The sequence below is a fragment of the Tenebrio molitor genome, chromosome 4, assembly GCF_963966145.1.
Source record: "Tenebrio molitor chromosome 4, icTenMoli1.1, whole genome shotgun sequence".
Classification (NCBI taxonomy): domain Eukaryota; kingdom Metazoa; phylum Arthropoda; class Insecta; order Coleoptera; family Tenebrionidae; genus Tenebrio; species Tenebrio molitor.
The window spans coordinates 28959997-28983320 of NC_091049.1; the positions used below are offsets into that span (position 1 = coordinate 28959997).

At 36.5% G+C, this 23324-nt stretch overlaps 4 protein-coding genes across 5 annotated transcripts; 2 read left to right on the forward strand and 2 right to left on the reverse strand.

Moving 5' to 3' along the window:
- Nucleotides 1-3693: 3693 nt before the first annotated feature.
- On the reverse strand, nucleotides 3694-4869 carry LOC138127564 (probable multidrug resistance-associated protein lethal(2)03659). The gene is made up of 2 exons (XM_069043624.1): nucleotides 4674-4869; nucleotides 3694-4625 (listed from the first exon to the last, which is right to left on the reverse strand). The coding sequence occupies exons 1-2, from the start codon at nucleotides 4867-4869 to the stop codon at nucleotides 3706-3708; spliced, it is 1116 nt and encodes a 371-aa protein (XP_068899725.1). The 3' UTR covers nucleotides 3694-3705.
- A 67-nt stretch (nucleotides 4870-4936) lies between these two features.
- Nucleotides 4937-7851, reverse strand: LOC138127540 (ATP-binding cassette sub-family C member 4-like). Its single transcript, XM_069043579.1, has 5 exons — nucleotides 7638-7851; nucleotides 7348-7581; nucleotides 6869-7299; nucleotides 6664-6820; nucleotides 4937-6614 (listed from the first exon to the last, which is right to left on the reverse strand). Exons 1-5 carry the CDS (start codon nucleotides 7718-7720, stop codon nucleotides 4937-4939), a joined length of 2583 nt encoding a protein of 860 aa, XP_068899680.1. The 5' UTR covers nucleotides 7721-7851.
- Nucleotides 7852-14204: 6353 nt separating this feature from the next.
- LOC138127582 (ATP-binding cassette sub-family C member 4-like) lies at nucleotides 14205-15163 on the forward strand. Its single transcript, XM_069043647.1, has one exon. The coding sequence runs from the start codon at nucleotides 14264-14266 to the stop codon at nucleotides 15104-15106; it is 843 nt and encodes a 280-aa protein (XP_068899748.1). The 5' UTR covers nucleotides 14205-14263; the 3' UTR covers nucleotides 15107-15163.
- A 2159-nt stretch (nucleotides 15164-17322) lies between these two features.
- On the forward strand, nucleotides 17323-22622 carry LOC138127575 (ATP-binding cassette sub-family C member 4-like). 2 transcript variants are annotated; one of them, XR_011158275.1, is made up of 6 exons: nucleotides 17323-17727; nucleotides 17783-18477; nucleotides 21596-21829; nucleotides 21879-22309; nucleotides 22353-22509; nucleotides 22562-22622. XR_011158275.1 is itself a non-coding variant. In XM_069043637.1 (4 exons), the coding sequence occupies exons 1-4, from the start codon at nucleotides 19348-19350 to the stop codon at nucleotides 22559-22561; spliced, it is 939 nt and encodes a 312-aa protein (XP_068899738.1). In that variant the 5' UTR covers nucleotides 19317-19347; the 3' UTR covers nucleotides 22562-22622. The 2 variants fall into 2 exon arrangements, 1 of the variants encoding a protein (XP_068899738.1); XM_069043637.1 differs by lacking the exons at nucleotides 17323-17727; nucleotides 17783-18477 and adding an exon at nucleotides 19317-19412 and having other exon boundaries at nucleotides 22353-22622.
- Nucleotides 22623-23324: the final 702 nt, after the last annotated feature.

Below are 23324 nucleotides of genomic sequence, written 5' to 3' on the forward strand. Positions count from 1 at the left end.
AGGATTGCTTTGTTCGACACCTATTTTAGCGATCTTTGATCCAAATTTACCGATACACATTTACACGGACGCGAGTATACAGGGCATAGGAGCTGTCTTGAAACAACCACAACGAAATGGAGAAGAAAACCCATGCGCCTATTTTTCAAGAAAACTGAGCGACACTCAGAAAAGGAAAAAAGCAGTATATCTGGAGTGTCTGGCAATAAAGGAAGCAGTGAAATATTGGCAGCACTGGCTCATGGGGAAAAAGTTTACAGTCTTCTCCGATCACAAACCCCTAGAAAAAATGAACATCAAGGCTAGAACGGATGAAGAACTCGGAGACTTAACATATTATCTATCTCAGTTTAATTTCGAGGTAGTATACTCTCCAGGGAAATACAACTTGGAAGCAGACTGTTTGAGCAGAAACCCAGTATTGGAACCACTTGAAAATCAAGACGAATGTTTAACAATCGTTAACTTAGTCAAGCTAAAGGACATCCAGCATGATCAAAAAGAAAACAGTGATATAAAAAATAATAAACACAAACTAAACTTACGAGTAAAAGATACAATATATTATAAACAGATGGGGAAAAAGGAAAAGATAATACTGTCGGAGGAATTTAGTAAAAAATTAATAGAAAATATACACTACATTTATTGTCATATAGGCATAAAACAAATGGAAAATAAAATTAAACCATTCTATACAGCACAGAACCTAACACGCAATATCAAAGCAATCTGTGAAAACTGCGAAACCTGCATAAAAAACAAATCTAGAGGGAAATATAGATTTGGACTAATGTCTCACTTAGGTCCTGCTACTCACCCTTTTGAGATAGTATCCATAGACACCATCGGGGGATTCGGTGGCTCGCGTTCCACAAAAACATATTTACACCTTCTTGTAGACCACTTCACGAGATACGCTTTCATTTTGACTTCGAAAACTCAGAATTCGAGTGATTTTATAAAACTGGTTCGACGAGCTTCGGAAGGCAACAAAATTGGTATGATTCTATCGGATCAATATCCAGGTATAAACTCAAAAGACTTTAAAAAATTTTTGAACGAAGAGAATATACCCATCGTTTTCACGGCAGTAAACGCACCATTCTCTAATGGTCTGAATGAAAGGCTTAACCAAACGCTAGTTAATAAAATTAGATGTAAGGTAAATGAAACAAAGGTAAAATTGGCCTGGACGACCATAGCACAGGAATGCACGAGAAGATATAACGAAACGGAGCACACGGTGACAGGATTTTCCCCTAAATATTTATTGGAAGCAAAAAATATTGATATATTACCAGATGAATTAAAACGCGAAAAAACTTACATTGATTTCCTTCAAGATAGAAAACTCGCATTGGAAAATACAAAAAAATCACATACATATAACAAACAACGATTTGACAAAAACAGAAGAAAGTGCGAGTTAAAAGTAGGAGATTGGGTGTATGTTGAAAACGGAAACCGATTAAACAGAAAAAAATTAGACGAATTGAAGATTGGGCCATATAAGATCCTAGAAAAGTTTTCAAACTCTATATACAGGGTAGACACGGGCCACAGGAAGTCGGAATCAAATCTTTTCCATGTCACAAAACTTGTTCCGGTTCTGGATTACGTGAATCAAACTTAAATTTATAAATGTATATATGTATGTTTTTCCATGCAGGGGGGGAGATGTAAAAAGTTCGTTGTACTTCTTTTTAGTTATTTTTAATTTGTACTTCGGTACCTTTGAATTTGGCGCGCGCGACATGTGACGACAAAGATGGCGGCGTGTCGTTGTTAGCCTGTAACAAGAGAGGGGACCAACCTTCGAGATCGTTCGAAACGAAAGAAAGCGAGTAATAGCTTTAATGCCGTTTCTCTTGTTACAGGTAAGATTGTTTTATATTGTAAATAAATTTGGTGATGGGTAGATTAAGAAAAATTGTTAGGTAGCAATAAAAAACTCTTGTTACAGGAGAAACACAATATAGTTTTTATTCGCACTTCACGACGACGCAAAAACATTATACTCATATTCCTAGCTCATATTGGGCGAATTGTAAACAGATTTTTAACAATCGGAACAATTAGCAAGGGTAAATCAGGACGACCACCAGTATCTGATGAAATAGTCGAGGATTTGAAAGAAACGGTGGAAAAGACTCAACAGATTTATCTCAACAATCTGGTGTACCACGAAGCACTTGTCACAAAATCATTAAAAATACGCTACAACTGCATCCTTATAAAATAAGTGTTGTACAAGAACTCCAACCTGCAGATTATCAAAGTTGTGTTTAATATTGTAATCGCATTCAAAATCACCTCAATTTCAGAATTTGGAGTGCTGAGAATCCACATCAATTTGTAGAGACTCCTTTACATGTTTTGAAAATTGGTGTGTGGAATTGTGGATAGCAGTGTTGCTGTACCCTTAACCAAGAAATGCTGCAAAATATTTTTGAAAATAAATGAAGAATTGTCAAGTGTTTAGAAGTTGATGGGGGACATTTTCAATCTATTTTATAAAAAAATACCTACCTATTTGTTATCGTTATTTAGTGTTGTAAATTATGTTGTTGAATACATACATACCTTGTTCTATTGAATTAAACTCCGGTTTTCCTATTTATTGTTGCTAAGCTCCGTTAGATTTCGGATGAGTTAACGTTAAAATGTTGTAAGTGCGATCCTATTGGGGTTAGGTGGCATTCAGGAGGTCGGGGGGTTGTTTAGTCAAATTTCTGTGGGGGCGATGGTTATGTAGAGCCGTTAACGGAGGCGGACCGAAGTCTTTGCTTACGCGGCTCCGGGATGTTGACGTGAAGCCCCCGTTGAGGTTATAGAGACTTCGGGGTTTGTCGGGAAACGGTTGGTTGGGGGCGGAGGACCTAGTTCTTTGCTTATGCGGTTTAGTGATGCTAATCGTACGACCCCGAGACGCTTTGTCACTCTTGCTTGGTCGGTGAAATAGTCTGACGTTCATTAATACCCCGAATATCTATAAACGTCGCTTGATCTCAAGATGATTCAGATTAATCTTCTGAGTCCCCTCGCGATCGAGAGTTTGTTACCTCCAGCTCTAAGCTCCCGTTGGCGTACCTTGACCGCGTAGTTCCGAATTAAACATTGTTTTTGTCATTAATCGAGTTGTAAAATATGAGTAATACTTGGGATACGGTTTTTGAAGAGGGTTTTTCATCCGTCCCTGTTTGTAATAACTGCATTATAATTTGTTTACTTGTTTTGTAAGCTTTAACCTGTCATTTTGTCTGTCATGTACTCGTTTTCTGTTGTTTTAAATGTTGTTAAACTTAATTTCAGTCCTTTCTGACCTGACCTGACCTGACCAAATGTCAAACTTTTTGACACACAGAGTTGTCAACCCGAAAGGTTGTATTTTCTCTATTGTGTATATGATTATTTATTAGTCAATAAGAATTTAAAAAAGCATTTATCGGAAAAATAATACATCTAAAATATATTTTTTGTGTCACTGTTCGAGTCCACGAGCGTTTGTTTGGTGATTGTTTTTGCTTAACATAATTGTCAATTTACTCGCTGTTACTTGGTAGCAATGCCAACAGTGAAGAAGTTCAGCCTAAGAACCGATTAATTGTAGGGTCAGTGAAGCGAATTGATAAAAAAAATAATCACAGCAAGAACTAGTCTGAGGTCCTTAAACCAGAGCAATAATCATGTTGTTAAGAATTTTTATTCGGTATAAAAGTTACATACGTATCTGTGAAAATATCCGTCGGGTTTCTGTAGAAGTTCTTCAGTACGACCAAACTCTACAACACTTCCAGAATCCATCACTAGAATTTTATCTGAATCCATGACAGTATCCAAGCGATGTGCAATTGTCAACACGGTGGAATCCTTGAACTTCTTTCTGGTGGTGCGTTGTATCATCCCGTCCGTTTCCAAATCCACGTTAGCAGTGGCTTCGTCCAAAACAACAATTTTGGTATTTTTCAAAATCGCCCTCACCAAACACAATAATTGTTTCTCGCCGACGCTAAAATTAGAACCTCCTTCCGACACCAAACTGTCCAGACCTGATTGCAGACCGCTGACCATTTTCTTCAAACCCACATCTTCCAACGCGCTCCACAGTTCTCTATCGGAGAATTCGTCGAAAGGATCGAGATTTTTCCGCAGAGTACCCAAGAATAAAACTGGTTCCTGAGGGATGATGGAGATTCTCGAACGGAGAGTACTCATCGGTACTGATTTGGTGTCGACTCCGTCGATACTGACAGTACCTTCGAAGTCAAAAAGGCGGAAAAGGACAGAGATCAAGGAGGATTTTCCTGCGCCGGTACGACCGACAATTCCTATTTTTTCCCCTGGATGAATTCCCACAGAGACGTCTTTGAGGACCCATTCTTTGTCGAGGGAGTATCGCATCGAGACGCGGTCGAATGTAATTTTTCCCGCATTTGGCCAAGTTAGGGCAGGGATGACAGTTCCTTCACCTGTCTCAGGTGTCACGTCGGTGTACTTTACCACTCTTTCGGTGGATACCATTTGGGCGTCTAGATCTCCTAATAGTTTCATCCCGTACTGGACCAGCGATGTCAAGACCATCGTCTGAGTTATCATCAAACCGACGTTGCCACCAACGGTCACTGTAAAGACTTGCTGCAAATTTTGTATTCAATTGTGAGTTGTTCTACCGTTTTCAAAGTAGAGCAAGCTGTAGATTAGGACAACGATATAAGTACAACAAGTTAGTTTAGTCCAAAAAGCAAAGGCAAAATACAAAGCTTGATACAGGTAATAGGATGAAGTGTGGCGATTTTGGTGATCGTCGAACTCTTTTTGCAATATCTCTTGGGCTTTGGACGCTCTGATCACGCTCAGTCCTTGCATCGAAGCAGCTAAATGTGTGAAAATTGGACTTCGTCCTAGAAGAATAATCTAAACGTTTGATAAACCTCTACCCACACTTACTAATCCCCTCCACTCTTCTGATTTTCTTAATGGTGTGCTGAAATATCTTATAGTAGACGTAGGAAGTAAAACACAACACCAGTGTTGGAGTAACCATCCAATAGTTGACGATAATCACAACCGCACATGCTCCAACCGTTGACAAAATTTCTGTTGTCACTTCCATAGACGTCATCGGAATGAATTCGTCGATCATTCCCATGTCTTTAGAAAACCGATTTATAATTCTTCCCGAAGAGTGATTGTTGAAGAAGGTCATTGACCCTTCAACAACTTTGGTCAGAAGGTTGTTATGCAGATTTCTTGAGGCTCTTTTACAATATTTCACAAACACCCAAACTGTACCATGACATACAAAAACGAACACTATCAAGAGAATAGCGTACATGGACAAATAATTCTCATCTGTAAAAAATCTGTAGAGCTGGGGGCAGAGATTGAAAGAATCTTGATGGAAGTTGACCCAAAGTGTAACAAGACCGTCGACGATGTTTGACAGTAACTGCACAAGAATAAATAAAACAAAAACAAAACAAGTCATCCATTTTCCTCCAGCTAAACCGTAACTCTTGTAACTGTTGATTCCTCCACCTTCGTCTTCTTTTACTTCTAATTGTGAACTGTAATTACACGTTTGCGATTCTTCTAGGGCTACTTTATCGCTGTTGGCCTCCAATTTCTCTCCCAAACCCTCGAATAACTCAGAACTGTCCCCTCGTACCACTCTTCCATTCTTCAAAAAATATATTTTGGTTGCATTTCTTAGGAAATGGACCTGATGTGTAACCAGCACTACACATTTGTTACGAAGGAATTTCAAAATACATTCGCTAAAGATGTGGTCAGCGACATGAGGATCCACAGCCGACAGAGGATCGTCTAAGAGATAAATCTCTGCATTTCTGTACACAGCTCTGGCTAAACCGATTCTAGCTTTCTGGCCTCCACTTAACATTACTCCCCTCTCTCCAACCAGAGTGTTGTCACCGAAAGGAAAACTTGAGAGGTCGCGTTCTAACGCACATACTCTCAGTACCTTTAGGTACCTACTCTCCTCGAATATTTCCCCAAACAAAATATTTTGTTTGATGGAGGCTGAAAAAATCCACGGTTCTTGAGGGGCATATGAGATATTCATCTCTACATCCACACTTCCTCTTGTAGGTTCAATTTCTTTTAAAATAACTTGCAGCAACGTTGATTTACCACTTCCAGCACTACCAACAACTCCCACCAACTCGCCAATATCTGCACTGAAACTAACGTCTGTCAATATTTCTTCCTGAATGGAAGGACTCCATTTAACACTAATATTCTTCAGTTCAACTCCAGGAAACTTGTGTTTTAAGTTGCGCTGTTTCACCAATAATTTATAAGTCTCGGTTTTTTGTTGGTGGTCTGTTAGCAAAAAGTTCTGAATTCGTGCGATTGAAATTTTCGTTTCTGCTAACATGATCACACCTATTGGAAACAACTGCATTATAGTAACTTTGATCGTGTCGTAAAAAGATATCAAAGCGAATACGTATTGAGATGTAAATGGAAAACCAGATAAAATACCAGCAACGATGGACAAGAATAAGCATAATTTGTGGATGTAGAACTTGAAGGCCTTGTTGCTGACGCGAAATAAATTTGACGTTGTAATTTTTTCAAGTTCTAAGCTGAAAGTTGTATTGTTTGAAGTTGTTCATGAAGAAAAAGGAAGCACACCTTCTAGCTTGTTCTACTAGTTTTTGAAGAAGTTTTTCCCATGTGAACATTTTGATGGTTTGAATACCATTGATGAGGCTATCTATTAAACGAATTCTGTAGTCAGTTTTGACAGCAACTTGTGTTCTACAAGTGGAAATTTTCTTGAAAACGTACACTACAAAACGAACTTTCTTCTTAGTGTGACGGCAAATATTCAACTCACCCTGAACTAATAGATAGACGATTATGAGTCCCGCTCCAACCAGAACATTGCTACTAAACATGACACTAAAAAAATATACTCCAACGACAAATTTTACTGGACCCATCCAGATAAAATGCAGACAAATGGAAGCATCAATAAACCGTTTCACATCGTTCGACATCAAATTGACAATTTGTCCCAAACTGACTTCTTGTAGCGCATTCGTCTTGAGTTTTAGACATTTTCTGTAAATGAGAGAGCAACAAGCAACGTGTATCTTAACTCCGAAAGAACTAAGTTCAAAAAGAAATAAATTTTGAATGAATGTACGCAGAAAGCACAAAAGTACTAGTACTGATCCGTACCAATAAGCTTTCTCTTTTGTTACATTTGTTTGTTGGGGTGTGTAGTAATCTAGCAGCTTCGCCAAATAGAGTGGTTGTAGCAAACTAAAAGTAATCTGTTATCTGATGGGCAGATAAATTGTCGACACTCACGTGATCGCTAGATCAAAGGGAAAATATAGTAAACCATAGAAGAGGAACTCTAGTCCGAACTGTTTCGTCAGAACTCTTGTCAGTGAAGGTTTCTTTGAAAAATTAATTTCCTCCTCCCACATTTTCTCCAACTTGTCTGCGAGTTTCTTGGAGTCGTGACTCTTTAAAGATGTGTTGAAATCATCACTGCTGATTTTGTTTCGCCATCCTTTGACCACTATAGGTAATTGCCACCTGAATAAATTAGAAGTTTATCAAATAAATAGAATCAGGAAATGTTGAACACCTACCAAAAGAAAAAGTGTGATATGAAATTGGCGTCATCTCTAGGATGGTTTTCTTTGATGACTTCTACTTTTTCCTTACACTCCATAGCAAGTTTGTTATATTTCAGTGTAATATTGGGTTTCTTCTAATAAAAGCGTGCTGACAACTCAGTTTTGTGAATATTCATGTATGCATTATCAGAATGATAGTAGAAAGTGCATATTTTGTGGAATGTAGAGTAGTGTGTTGATAATGACGGTTATGCAAAAATGAGTCATTTTTGGGGATCAAGATACAAGGCAAAAGAAGGGTAATAAAATAATCAGAGGATTAGTTCCTATCGATACAACACTACCAGCAGCATGGTAAAGCAATAAGCTGTCATTTGGTCAATTGATATTATGTTTATTAAACTATTTGTGAAAAATACAAAACGTTAAAAATCAAGACGGGACAAATAGATCACCTAAAACACTGCAAAAAATTTGTGCAAAACTGTTTTTTGCAGCAATTTCTCCCAAAATGGCAAACTAATCTTTTCAACAGCAATACTGGAATCATCAATGCAAAATCCAGCCTGAGATTTCTAAATTGGAACAATAATTGTATCATCACATTTTTTTATTAGATATGGAACCTATACATATGTCTGTGGAAATGTCCGTCGAAGTTTTGTAGAAACTCTCTTGTATCTCCAAACTCTACAACACTTCCAGAATTTATTATATCCTAATTACTCGCATTTCTTGTTGCTATGTACTTATTAGGACTGAGTATTTATGTCAGCATGAAAATGAGGAAAAGATAAATTAACGTAAATAAAAATGTGGAGGCAATGACAAAAAAAGTAATAAACTACTCCCAGAAAAAAATGTTGCCGATAAAGGATTCTCGACCACATAATGAAAGAGCAAACCACCGTGTGATCTATTTAGTTTAGATCATACTTTCATGACGTATATGTGTGGCAGCGGGCACACCACAAGGCACCACTCTAGTCAAAAATATATAAATATATCCAACCGACGTTGAAATATTTTATATTGAAGTGATAAGAGCTATATAGATGGTTATTCAGCCAACAAATTATGACAGAACGAAAATGTTTAAAACATACGAAGAGGTTTAGATCATCAAAATACAAAACAAAAAAAAACATTAACACTAGACAAACATTAAATAAATAAAGCAGAATGACCGATAACTGATGACGTAAACACAGAGCCCATAAAGATATACACTGTAAGTTACATAAATCTGAAAATACCGACACAAAAAACATTTTCATTGCAAAATAAAATGTTTACTGTTGAACTACAAGCATTATAAATATTATTGATAAAGTTAGTGAGTACCTACTATTGTTCCGATTAGTATGTAAAGGGTGTTTTTTTTAAATTTGGCGTCGAAGTAGGCGTTGGAGAGTCGATTGAGATCGCACCACTCGTGTAAAAGCGTAAGATTTAAACAGCTGATACGTGATCCGTAACCTGTATGGCGTTCACAATTGACAGTTCAACGCCTACTTCGACGCCAAATTAAAAAAAAAAAACCTTTATGTTAACTACGCCAGAAGGCTGTTGCTTTGTGTAGTACTATTATACCCGTATTGTCATTATCCGTGGACTCAATTTCCTTATGATTGCTAATTTTTATCGTTGCAATTTATAAAAGTAATATGGTGAGAGCGGTGTCGTCATAATGGAAAAACTATCGATCTGTTCCAGTTTTACACAACTTTGACACAATTATTTTTAATTATCTATTTATTCATGCTAGCGAGTTGCACGCACATCGAGTAGGTGCTTAAGCTATTGAAATTTAACCACAATATTAATTGTATTGTCATAAATTATTAATAAATGAGATACGTAAATAATCCTGTTGTGTTTTATCTAATTTACCTTTAACATTTAGTTTAGAAATAAAAACGAAACTTTTTTCAAGCAGATAAAGAATATTGTCAATTTTGGGAAGAATTCGAGCTGTGGTTTTCCACAAAATGGCGCTCTGCCCTACATGAATTACTTATCTTATCAATGTAGTTAAAGCTTTGTACCGCGATAATAAACTAAGCAAAAATGAATAGGGAATTGTTCCTTTTTTGAATTTTTTGTAACTACAGTTTAAAATTTGTAATGAAATGTGTTAGAAATATACAGTGCGTTCGTAAAGTTCGGAATAAATTCGATAAAATTGTAAGGATTCATTTCTAAGAAAAATCCTCGAAGAAGTGAACTTTATTTTTAACAAGTGCATATTCTCCACTACTTTACTTACGTTTACAGCTTTTCATCTCCCAATTATGACGTCATCAATATATTTTTTAAATGACAACTTTTTTCTTCTTTTTCTGATAGGCCTAAACGACGGGTGAAAAAATTTGATACCTTTCACAACAATTTTTCTGAGAAAATGACAATTTTTATTTCTAAAATTTAATTTAATTCTTAGATAATACCTATTTTCGCTTCCAAAGCTTACTTTTCGGCGCTCCAATTTATCAGAGACTCGGCTTCGCCTCGAGCCCGAAGCCTAGTTGTCGCGCTGGAAAATACACCTACCGTACTCTAATTTAAATAACTATTTGGGGAGGATAAAGTGCAATCAGACATTAGGCGATCTACATATTTGTCCGGTCTTTTAAACTTCGTTAAGTTTTGTATTTTCGTAATCTATTCATTATTATTAGTTTGATAAACATTCAAATATCTATTACTGCAAAGACTTAAATTATAAAACATTTTAACGTTGCTTGGATCAATTTAAAATACACATTTTTTCATCTATAGTTTGTCTCAATTCTAAAATTCCACTACCTGTTGAATTATGTTGGCAAAATAAAAATATTTCTAAATTGGGGATTCTTATAACCAAAGTTGGCAATATAATTATTTTATAAACATGATTCGAAAACATTAAAATTTGTTCATAAATTTATTTTGCTTTTTGAATTTGATTTTCTACCTACTTACTTGCTGCATTTTAAAAAAGGTTTTCGTTCTTTTCCTTTATTCTAAAATTTTGTGTTGTAAAAACGGAAACTGACAGATAACCTAACAAATACAATCTGACGCATTTTTCACTAAACAGTGTTGCCTTTTGTATTTCCAACGTAGAATGCAGTGTTGGTGGAAATTTAGAATTGAGACAGACTTTATATACTTTCAAAATAAGGAAAGCTTTTTCTTTTTCCGTGTCTCTAGATACATAATCCACATCTCATCCCTTAGAATTATTTAATTATCTTCGAATTAATTTGATATGGAGTCTAGTATTCAAATTCTTGTCTTGAAACTTTAACAGTCCATCTGAACTTGTTGCCATTTTCTTTATCGTTGAAATATGCGTGGAACATTCAAGGATTTAGATAAATTTTATTATATTTCTTTACTGCCTTAAACTTTGTTGTTTTGAAGGTCTACATACTTAAACACTACTTAAATCAACGTTAAACATTTCCAAACTTCTTGAGAAATGAACCTTTCCAACCAGACTTATTCACCATATAATGCAAATTTCTTTTCAAATTTTCTTTTCTGGTAAGTGCTCAATTATCGAGATCTCTCCCAAAGAAAGTTGAATCTAGTTGGCAAGTACGCATGCTGATCAAAAAACTGAAGAAGAAATTCAATGAAGAAGATGTGGTTCGACCAGCTGAAGAACACGAATCGAAGCGGCTCGGAGACAAAATAGAAAATCTCTGGAACGGTGAAGAAAATTCTTCAAAAATTCCTTCCTTAACACGAGTGTTGGTAAAAATGTTCGGTTTTAGGATGCTCTTGTATGGGATATTGTATTGTCCCCCTGATCTGGCCATATGGTGAGTGCCAAAAAATGTTCACCAATAAAATTCAAATGGCACTTCCAGTTTACTACCACCAATCTTCTTGAGAAAATTGTTAAATTACTTTACACCACATCAGTCGTCTATTACCAAAGAAGAAGGTGTATTTGATGGATTAATTATAACCTTGACGTTCTTCCTCCGAGCTTTGAGTTTAAACATATTCTTTTTGAAACTTACTTCTTTGGGAATGGAATTTCGAATTGCTTGCTCCTCCCTCATTTACAGAAAATTACTAAAAATGAAAACCACTACAATTCAAAAGATTTCTTTGGGCCAGATTGTAAATCTGTTGTCGAATGATGTAGAAAGATTTGACAAAGCTGTGACTTCTTGGAATTTTCTTTGGATTGGTCCATTGAAGACAATAATAGCAGCCTACTATCTTTTTGTCACGTATGGTTACACTTCTATTGTGGGAATTTTGGTTTCAGTATTATGTTTGATTATTCAGCGTCAGTACTACTTACACTTTTCGCATAGATTTAAAGTATTCTTTTCAGTGTTTCTTTTCAAAACGGTTTTTGCTTTAAGACTGAATGTTGCTTCAAAAGCAGATTCAAGAATTCGCATTTTAAGTGACATAATTAATGGTATTCGGTCCATAAAAATGTTCACTTGGGAAAAACCATTTGCCAAATTAGTGGACAACGCTAGGAAGTTTGTTAATGTCTTATCGTCCGTCGATAAACCTCAGAATGTCTATTTTTAGGGAAGAAATGAGCGAAATAACTAAAGCAAATTCATATCGCATCAGCAACTACACTTTTCTCGTTTATTATCAAAAACTGTCAGTTTTTCTGTGCATTTTGATCGCAGTTTTAAATAATGACTCCTTGACACCCCAATATGTGTTTGCCCTGCTGATTATTTATGAAGCCTTGCGACAAACATGTCACCTCTGGAGTTTCGCCCTGATTAACAATTCGGAACTGATGGCTTCTGTTCGACGAATCGAACATTTTCTACTTTTAGACTACACAAAATCACACACCATGTCAATTTCTTCCCTATCAGTCGGCAAATTTGTGGACAAATCAGAACATCAATTGGAGAATGACTGTCAGAGTTTTGGGGTTTCTCTAAGCAGTGTCAGTGCAAAATGGGATCCGAACTCATCAAACAGTACTTTGACAGATGTCACCGTTACAGCCACTTCTGGTAAATTGGTGGCAGTTGTTGGAGTTCCTGGTAGTGGCAAATCGACTTTGCTGCAAGTCATGTTAAAAGAAATCCCAATTTCAAGCGGAAGTCTAAGTGTTACAGGATCTCTCTCGTACGCACCACAAGAACCTTGGATCTTTACTGGTACTTTCAGAGAAAATATTTTATTTGGAGGCAATATGGATGAAGGAAAATTTCAAGAAGTAATAAGAGTGTGTTGTTTAGAACACGACATTTCTCGTTTCTCTTTTGGTGACAACACTTTGGTAGGGGAGAAGGGAGTTATGTTGAGCGGAGGACAAAAAGCAAGAGTTTCTCTGGCGAGAGCCATTTACAGAGATGCAGATGTGTATCTCTTGGATGACCCTTTATCAGCTGTCGATGTTCACGTTGCCAACCGAATTTTTTACGAATGCATACGAGGATATCTGAGGAATAAATCTGTAGTACTGGTAACACACCAGATCCAGTTTCTCGAAAATATGGATACGGTCGTACTTCTGGACAGAGGAAGAGTGACAGCGTCTGGCAACTATAACAACGTTGAAAATTTAATAAAGAAATCTGTTGTGAAAAGTCCTGCGAGGGATCCATCTGCTGTCACAACACAATTGCAACCAAGCGATGTATCTTCAGAAATAGATGAAGACCGTGGTTCTGGTACTCTCAACCCTTACAAGAGTTACTGTTTGGCTGGACACAGCTGGACAACAACTTGTCTACTGGTCATGTCTTTCGTATTTACCCAAGTGATAGTGAATCTTTACGATTGCTCTTTTGTATTTTGGACAGATTCTAAACAGGGATCTACAAAAATCAAAAAAATGTTTGATGATGAGCACTTCTTGTATATTTGCGGTATTTTATTCTTGATCATAATTTTGGCATGTTATTCAAATCTCGGTGCTGTTGTGATGTACTCGAAATATGCTTCGCAACATTTACATAAAGCACTGTTCGATAAGGTTCTCGCCGGTTCATTAATTTTTTTTGACAATCATTCTTCGGGAAGAGTTTTAAATCGGTTTTCAAAAGATATGGGAATGATTGATGAAGTTGTTCCAGTCGTGTTTTCAGAATTATTCAAAACTGTTCTTCTGGTAGGTGGTTCTTTCGTTATATTAATGGTGTTCAATTACTGGATGACGATACCAACCGTCTTGTTTTTTCTGCTAATTTATCTATATTCTTTGGCATTTAATCCTGTGATCAGCAACGTTAAACGAATTGAAGGCACAAGTAAGTTTGATTTTTGGTCGTCACCGTGAACTGACGAACTCTTGTAGGAAGAAGTCCGATCTTCACTCATACTGCAGCTTCTGTGAAGGGATTGAGTGTTATAAGAGCCTTCCAAGCCCAGAAGCATTTAATTCTGAAATTCGACAACTACCAAAATCTTCACAGTTCTGTCTATTATTTGCATAAAGCCTTCTATTTTTCATTAGCATTTTGGGCTGACATAACTTGTGCTTTCTACAACTTCGTTGCTCTTATTTGCGTAATTATCTTTGACAATGGTAAACCAAATTGACTCTTTGTAGACAAAATTAACTTGCATTCGTTACAGGAATGTCAACCGGACAATTTGGTGTATCACTAACACAGTTGTTTGTAATAAGTACAAACTTTCAGTACATAATGAAGTGTTGGAGTGATCTTGATTATTCAATGACTTCAGTCGAGCGGGTAATAGAATACGCAGATGTCACCCCGGAAGCAAGTGGAGGTATTTGTACTCCCCCAGAATCATGGCCAAGCGAGGGAAATATAACTTTCAGTTCGGTTTCGATGCGATATTCTTTTGATAAACCACTTGTACTTAAAGAAGTAAAATTTACCGTCAAATCTGGTGAAAAACTTGGAATTGTTGGTAGAACTGGTGCCGGCAAGTCTTCTCTGATCTCCGCTCTTTTCCGATTGTACGACTTCGAAGGTACCATTTTTATAGACGGGATCGATACCAAAACAGTACCTTTGCACACTCTTCGCTCAAAAATTGCTATAATACCTCAAGAACCGATCTTATTTTTGGGAACGCTGCGTCGAAATCTTGATCCATTCGATGAATACGAAGACTCTCATCTGTGGAATGCTTTGGAAGATGTAGAACTGAAAGATTTCGTTTCTACTTTGCCCTCAGGCCTAGAAAGTGAGATTTCAGAAGGTGGAAACAACTTCAGCGTGGGACAAAGACAGTTGTTGTGTTTGGTCAGAGCCATTTTGAAAAATGCTAGAATCGTCGCTCTCGACGAAGCCACAGCTAGCGTGGATTTGGAAACTGACGAAATGATTCAGAGGACCATTAGAAGAAAATTTATGAACTCTACAGTGTTGACGATCGCTCATCGCACAAACACTGTTATGGATTCGGATAAGATTTTGGTGATGGACTCAGGAAGTGTTGTGGAATTTGGCAACACTGAAGATCTTTTACAGAGGCCAGATGGATGTTTCAGTGGACTTGTTTTAACGAATAATTAGATAAATTAGATAACGACTCTGGTATAATAAAAAAACAAGATAGTTTCTATAAGAAGAATCCAAATATAGACCATTGGGATATTTTTACATAAGTCAAAATTGTGAAATATAATTATTTGATTGATATTCCCTGCATTATTTTGTTTATAAATCTGATCAAACCCTTCAGCTTGGTGTCATAGTGTGAATATGACAGTGTCACTTAAAGAACTAAAAATTCCTGGTGTCAACAGGGTTCATTGACCAACTGCATCGTTACGACGAAAGATTGGCGATTATTATCCAGCCCATATCTAGCAAGGTAACGTTGGTAACACGAAAAAAGTTCGTTGCCATGAATTTGGGTACTTTACCAGCTGCGGAATCGGTAAATTTGCAAATGCAATAAATAGTAGATAACAAGATAATAAAAAATAAGCAAATTAACAAAAAAATATTTTTATGCAAAGCCCAATGTGAGAACCGTTTTCATTGCGTCAGTCAACAATGTTGTTGTTGTTGTTGTCGTCGTTATCTATTATTTATTGCAATGCGATTTTTGATTAAAAATTCAAATAAAACAATTAATTGCTTGATAAAAAAAAGAAAATGTTACTCAAAAAATTGAAATTACGCCAAAACGGCTGGAAATAGGTATATGTATCTGGTGCCAGAAATGGTAGTTGCCATTTAAAAAAATGAAGTTTTCGACATTTTTTGATTATCAACTTTGGAAAATTGTAGTAGGCGTATTAAACCCAAAAAAAAATCTCACTGATGACGCAGAAGATCAGCCAAACTTTCAGAAATTGATCTAAAAAAAAAATCAATTATTTTATTTTCAATGGTTCAGGAGTTATAAATTTTTTAATGAAGCCTTGCAACCCCGTTTTTTTGCGAAAAAGACGATATACTCGTAGGTCAAAAACGATGACAGATAAGTGTTGACAAAAGGACGCTCTAAACTTAAAATTTAATGTAGAATCCAGATTTGAAATCAAAATGTGTCTTTCCATTAAAAAAAACAAAGATGGTGTCGATTTCCGGTATTTCCGAAAGTGTCGCCCTTTTGAAAATATTTTGTTTGGACTTGGAGCAGCCGATTATAGTCGCCTAGCAATTTTCATACTAATACGATTTATAATTACAACAAGTTTCAAATTTGAGAAAACGAGTAATTAATGGATCGTCGGCCAAAAAGTTTAATACATTGCTAATGCGGTAGGCATTTTACATCGGTCGTGTTTCAAGTTTCAATTCAAAAACCTCGCGCTGTAAAATGTAGCCTACCGCATTTGTAATGTAAATAACTATTTCATGCACAAAAAACACTCACTTCACGCATTTAATATCAAAATAACAATTTTACTAATTGACATTCGTGTTAGTTGGTTGAATGAATATTATCTAAACTATCGTTATAAATTATTAATGAGGCTTTGGCTGTCAGAGTAGATAACGGGAAAAGTTGTGTATGTTCGTAATTTATCTAGTTTCGTTTGGAGCGTTCATAATAGAAAAAAAAAAGATTTTACACACAAAGGTCCGAGTACAGAGCACTGAAGTATTCATAAATAAGATAGTGAGATACAGTCATTTGTGTTTTACCAAGATTGTGATTATTAGTCTAAAACCAAATGTCACATTTATTTCTTCCATTCTGGAAAAAGTAGACAAATGGTGTTAGATCGGGTTATTTTGCTGGCTATTGTTTGTTGTAATTCCCTAGGATTATACAGGGTGTCTTAAAAGTATCGTTTTCCGAGTTCGGGGGTTAGTGGGGGACCAAGTAAAAATGTTTAAAAAAAATTGCTGTAACTTTGAAAAAAATATCAAAGTTGCCAATATTTGTTCAAAAGTACCTACGTGATTAATATTCTAGCTATGTTGTACTTCCCTTTTGAACAAAAATTGGAAAAATAAAACTTTTATTTTTTCGAGATAAAGCTGTTTTTCCAAGAAATGTCTTTTCATTTTATATCTTAATATTTTACATAATCATCCTCACCATATTTCAAAATGAATGTCAACCATTTATATTTTTTATTTGAAGAAAACATAATGAAAAGTTTGAACCTTCAGACCCATATATCTTTGTAAAGACCCCCCAATATTTTTTATTTTATTTTTTCAAGATACCTGAGATTTTTCCCTACAAGACCCCCGACTTGCAATACGTTAATTTTGCGACACCCTGTAGAATCTAAGAATTATACAATTTTCTTCTATTTCCTTTTATAAGTTAAACAGTAGGTTTGCGGTTAAATTTTGAACTGGATTAATATGATGATATACGTGGTGATAGCTGCAATCAACTATAAAATAAAATGATTGTGATGAATACAAATTTGGGATAACATACCACGTGACAGAAGGACCAATCAAGAGGAAAAAAATGCATCGCAGTAAATTTCGGTTTGGTGTTCAAAAATCGAATCGAGATCAAGTGGAGGTGGTGAACCTCACTGTTGACTTTCTTCATCATGACAAACTTGTTCCAAATGTCATGCACATACCCCACAGCCCGATTTGCCTAAAATCAGGATTGTTCAACTCATCTCCACGCTTTGATCTACCACCTTGTCTTCAGTCCGCGTGTACATCTTCAACATTATGCAAAGCCACAAGATCAATATTTTCTGGTAAATTAGCGCACCTGCAAATTTAATGATTCGGGTTTCCAAATGTTTTGTGTAGATCAGATCAAACACAAGGAAGAATATTGAGTTGACGATGTAGCCAAACCACATCATCATCGCCGTCAAAGTAGTCACTTCGAAGCATCTGGTGAATTGGAGGGTCAGCTTGGACAAGTCGCAGTGTCGCAAGGAGAGCTTCTGGATGTCATCGACTATTCGAGTGTCCGGAAGAGCCATGGAGTCTCTTCGTTGCTTCAGATGTTGACTGATCATATCGAACTCGGCACCAAGATATGTCAAAATCTCGTCTAAGAAGAGATGGTCGAAGATGTTGACCAGCGTTGGTAGAAAGAAGCAGAAGAAGGAGAAGAAGGGTCGTTCCGAAAACGGGAACGAAGCAGCGATCACGATGATGTCGCAAAACAGAACAATTTTCAGCCAGTTGATGGTTTGTTGACTCACACTTGTTTGGAGAGTCGTTTGGTCAATTTGAATCAGAAGCGATTGGATTTCGATTCTTCTTTTGTAAAACATGATAGTGCAGGTGCACATCGACAGGACACTTCCAATGGTGGACACAATATCGACGTATTTGCGTGAGCCTTTGGTGCTGTTGAAGACTGTCGACGAGTTTAGGCAAACGTAAATGAAGTAGAGGTTCATTGGAATTAACCACACTGGAGGACCATTCTTCAAGATGTTTTTTCTGGATCGAGGGGGAGAAAATTGGACGAGTCCCAACACTCTGTATAGGTACACCATAGGAGTTGTTTTCAAGCGGTGCATTGTGTCAAAGATTATAAAATACTATGGGGTTGTCAAGTTCATTTATTGATCATCAGACTTAATAACGTGGAGTGATGTTTATTGAATAAACGAAGGTAATATTAATAAGTTCAGTTCTAGATTAGTGTGTTTGGGAATAGGTATTTTTTCCAACACCGCTTATGAAAATGATACTTTCATCACTCAATTTAGTGAGGAAAATAGGCGTTTGCATCACTAGTGAGGAAAATGGAGAAAGTAAACTCACTAGTGAGGAAAATTTATTTAACAATCTACTACATTAACAATCTACTACTATTTAAAACACTGTTATTTGCATTAATTGAAACTCCAGATCCGGAAGATTCAAAAAATAGGGGAGCAAAATAATTATAAAGAAATTTAAAATTGAGACTCATTTTCATAAGCGACGTTGGAAAAAATAGTATACACAATTCGTGATCAAAGTGCGATTTTTCAACTCGCAATACTATCCTCACTCGCTGGCGCTTGTGGGTATATCATGTATTGCTCGTTGAAAAATCAGTCACTTTCATCACTTATAGTGTAATATACTAATTTCAGCTATAAGTTGTGTAGCATAATTTACAAAATTGGAATTATTCAGTAGATAACACAAAATGCAAAACTGATTTGATATTTCATTGCTCGAGTTGATAAAAATGTTAAATTATATCGCTAATGTTGACATTAATAATGTTCATTCAATATCTGTTGTTCATTAACATTCTACAACATTTCAACATTATAAAGAACAAGATATATATTTGTCATCAAATTTAAACACTTACCTACTTGTGCTAAGTACTTAAAAGTTGGAAACAAGTATTTCGTGAAATGAACTCCCCTAGACGGACCCATCCACGAGACAAGGCAAATTTCTTGTCAAATTTTCTGCATTGGTAAGCGCTAGATAATTGTAGAGTAGTATACAGGATGGGGCATCGTATACGCGCACGCGAGAAATCGCGACTTCTAATTAAATAAAATTGTCGAAATTTTTCACACTTAGCTGGCTGTTAGTAAGGTACATGTAAATTTCAACCAAAAAGTCTGATTTTTAATGATTGTTGGCAAATTATAGCATTTGGGCCATAAATCACGAGTCTGGTTTGCGTTTAAATAAAAAAGCGAATTATTTAGCTAACCAAGTCAAAATTTGTAATTGTTCCACCAGGGTTTGATGCGCTGGCAGATACAGATTTATTTAGTGTAAAAACTTTATAGGTAAATTAACAGTTAATTTCAGAAAACTAATAAAACTGTTGCGGCCTTATTTATTAACAAAATTTTTTTTTTAAATTCTCAAATATACCTTATCAATAATTAATTAGGTATATAGAATTTCGACAATTTTTTTAATTGGAAGTCGCGATTTCTCGCGTGCGCGTGTACGATACCCCATCCTGTATAAGAGAAAGTAGGCTCGATTTTGGTTGCTAGGGGAGTTTTGAGAGTTAGATTTGAACTGGCAGCCTGATTTTCATAGACTTTGTTAAGTAAATGCATGCGAATCTAAATAGTTAACATAATAAGGGGCGTATTCTGTAACTGCTCCGCTAAATTTTAAAGGGCGTCATAGCAATGACCAATCAGGGCTTGAAATTTTAAATTTTAAACGATGCTAAAATTTTAACGCCCCGCCTCTTTAAAAATTACAGAATATATAAATATGCTTTATTTGCAGTACGGGCTTTCGGATTGATGATTACAATTGTACCTAAATATAAAAATAACAATTTTAAAATATAACATCTCCCACCCCTTCCTTTTTCCATTCTTTCCCTACTCTACCATATCTCTTTCATCCATCTTATCTTCGCTCCGTATTTCTCCCCGTTCCCTTTTCTCCCTCATTTTGCCGCATCCGCTCTATCGTCTCACTGTCCTTGCATCACCTCCCACACCTTCTCTGTTCTCTTTCCCTCCCATTACTGTTCTCTCTTTCTCCTCATTCCCACATCTGACTCTCGTCGTCATTTACTCTCTCTCACACACACTCTCTCCCCTCCCTATTGTACTTCGATTCTCTGATTCTCTGCCTTCTCTCTTACTTGTCCGTGTCTTTGTCCCTCTACCTTTTTATTCACATTCTCTTTGTCTCCTTGTAGACTGGCATTAATTTGTAAAGGAACTATGGGCTGCGCTTAGCTGCGCGCCCTTTAACACGTCAGTGGCGTAGGGAAAATAAGAATCACTAGGAACCACAACAGTGGCGCCGCAAGCAAAGGGAAATTTTCACCTTACAGTAGAATTAAAACGTTTGAGCAGTTTGTTATGGTCTGATATGATCAATAATAATGAATAGGGGATTTTTGATATATCTGAGGGCGAAGTGCGAAGTCTAGTACCTATTGTTATTTTATAATTGACGTAATTTATGCATGTACTGTGCCTTCAAATAAATTCGGAATTAGAGTAGGCGTTGATTTTATTATGGAAGTTGGTAACATGAAATTTTTAAAGGCACAGAAGTGACCTTGGACAGCACAATACACGTGTTTAAATGTCTATTACCAACCGTTAATAGACAAAATATATAAATCACAGCCTACTCTAATTCTTTCACAAATCTCCCCTATTTACTGTCGAATGGATCTTCTCTCTTATCTCTCTAATCATGGTTTCATTTCTTCATTTTGATTTTCTTCTTCGCTTCTACTTGGGGATCTTCTCATTCTGGAACTCTTTCTGAGTGGGTTCTTGCCTTCTTCCGACGTCCTACTCTCTTCTATTTCTCCTCTGCTGCTTTCTTTCCTTACTTCCGACGATTTTGGCATGCCCTCTCTTTCTGGCTCTCCCTTCTTCTCTCCCACTGCCTCTCTAATCTTTCTTAGCATGGTTTTCATTTCCTTCTCTATTCTTTTCTTCGCTTCTACTTGGGGATCTTTCGGTTCTGGTACTTTTTCTGAATGGGTTCTTCCGACACCCTACCCAATTCTCTTTCTCTCTTTTATCGATATTTTACCTGATATTTTAATGACTACTTAGCAACGTACTGCTACGTTGTTCCGCGAATTTTGAATCACCCAACATCTACTAATTTTAGACAGTTGGATCTTCTAGCTAAAAATGTTTTATTTAGTTGGCAGTTACGTTTGCTGGTCGAAAGACTGCAAAAGAAATTCAACGAGGAAGATGTTGTTGCACCAGTTAGGAAACACGAGTCCAAACCGCTCGGAGACCAACTTGAAAAACTTTGGAACGACGAAGAAGATTCATCCAAAAAACCGTCATTGACACGGATGTTGGTGAAGATGTTCGGTTTCAGATTGATCTTGCACGGAGTGTTATTCTGTCCTGTAGATATAGCTGTGTGGTGAGTGACAATAACCTTCACTTCGGTCACCTTCAAGAGAGTTTTGCAGTTTATTACCAGCAACATTCTTGAGGCATTTGTTAAATTATTTCACGCTGCATCAGTCATCTACCACCAAAAAAGAAGCCCTATTTGATGGACTGATCATTTCGTTGGCGTTTTTTATCCGCGCTTTTTGTTTCAGTACGTTCTTGCTGGAACTCACCTCTTTGGGAATGAAGTTCCGCATTGCTTGTTCCTCCCTCATTTACAGGAAATTACTGAAATTGAAAAGCACCACGATTCAGAAGATTTCTTTGGGGCAGATTGTGAATTTGCTGTCGAATGATGTAGAACAATTTGACAAAGCTGTGGTTTCTTTTACTTTCTTGTGGATAGTTCCTTTGAAGGTCGTAATAACAGCTTCTTATCTTGTTGCCACTTATGGCTATAGTTCCATTGTGGGAATGGCGGTACCAGTACTGTGTTTACTTATTCAAAGTCAGTATTAATTTTTTCGTACAGTTTCACAACTGTTTTTTAGTACCTCTTTTCAGAAAACATTTTGAATTAAGAATGATTTTGGGTGCGAAGGTGGATTCAAGAATTCGATTATTAAGCGACACAATTAACGGCATCCGAGCTATAAAAATGTTCACTTGGGAAAAACCATTTGCCAAATTGATTGACAACGCTAGAAAGTTAAGTTTTGTCTATTGTTCGTCGAAAAAATACAAAAATGTTTGTTTCTAGTGAAGAAATTGATGAAATAGCTAAAGAAAATTTTTGGCACATTAGCAAACAGTTCTTGACTGTTATCTTTCAAAAAACGTGTATTCTGCTATGCATTTTGGTTGCAGTTTTATACAGTGAAGTTTTGACACCTCAATACGTATTTGCACTGTTGATGATTTACGAAGCTTTGGGACAAACAATTAATCTCTGGTCTTGGGGATTGCTTGCCAGCTCACAACTGATGGCTTCAATTCAACGAATAGAACAATTTCTTCTTTTGGAGCAGAAACACTCAAGCAACTTGCCACTTTTACTTGAGCCATCTTTTCATAATGTTGACAGAAATATTAACAAAGGAGCCAAAGAATCTGATCAAATCCTGGGTGTTTCTCTAAGAAATGTTAATGCAAAATGGGATATCACTTCATCAAACAGTAATCTCACTGACGTCACAATTACAGCCACATCTGGTGAATTGGTGGCAGTTGTTGGAGCTGCTGGTAGTGGCAAATCCACCCTGCTGCAAGTCATACTGAAGGAAATTCCCAATTTGAGCGGAAATCTTAACATCAGAGGATCTCTATCGTACGCACCCCAAGAACCTTGGATCTTTAGTGGTGCTCTCAGGGAAAATATTTTATTTGGAGAAGATATGGATGAAAGAAGATATCTACAAGTAATAAGAATGTGTTGTTTGGAACAAGACATTTCTCGTTTCTCTTTTGGTGACAACACTTTGGTGGGGGAGAAGGGAGTTATGTTGAGCGGAGGACAAAAAGCA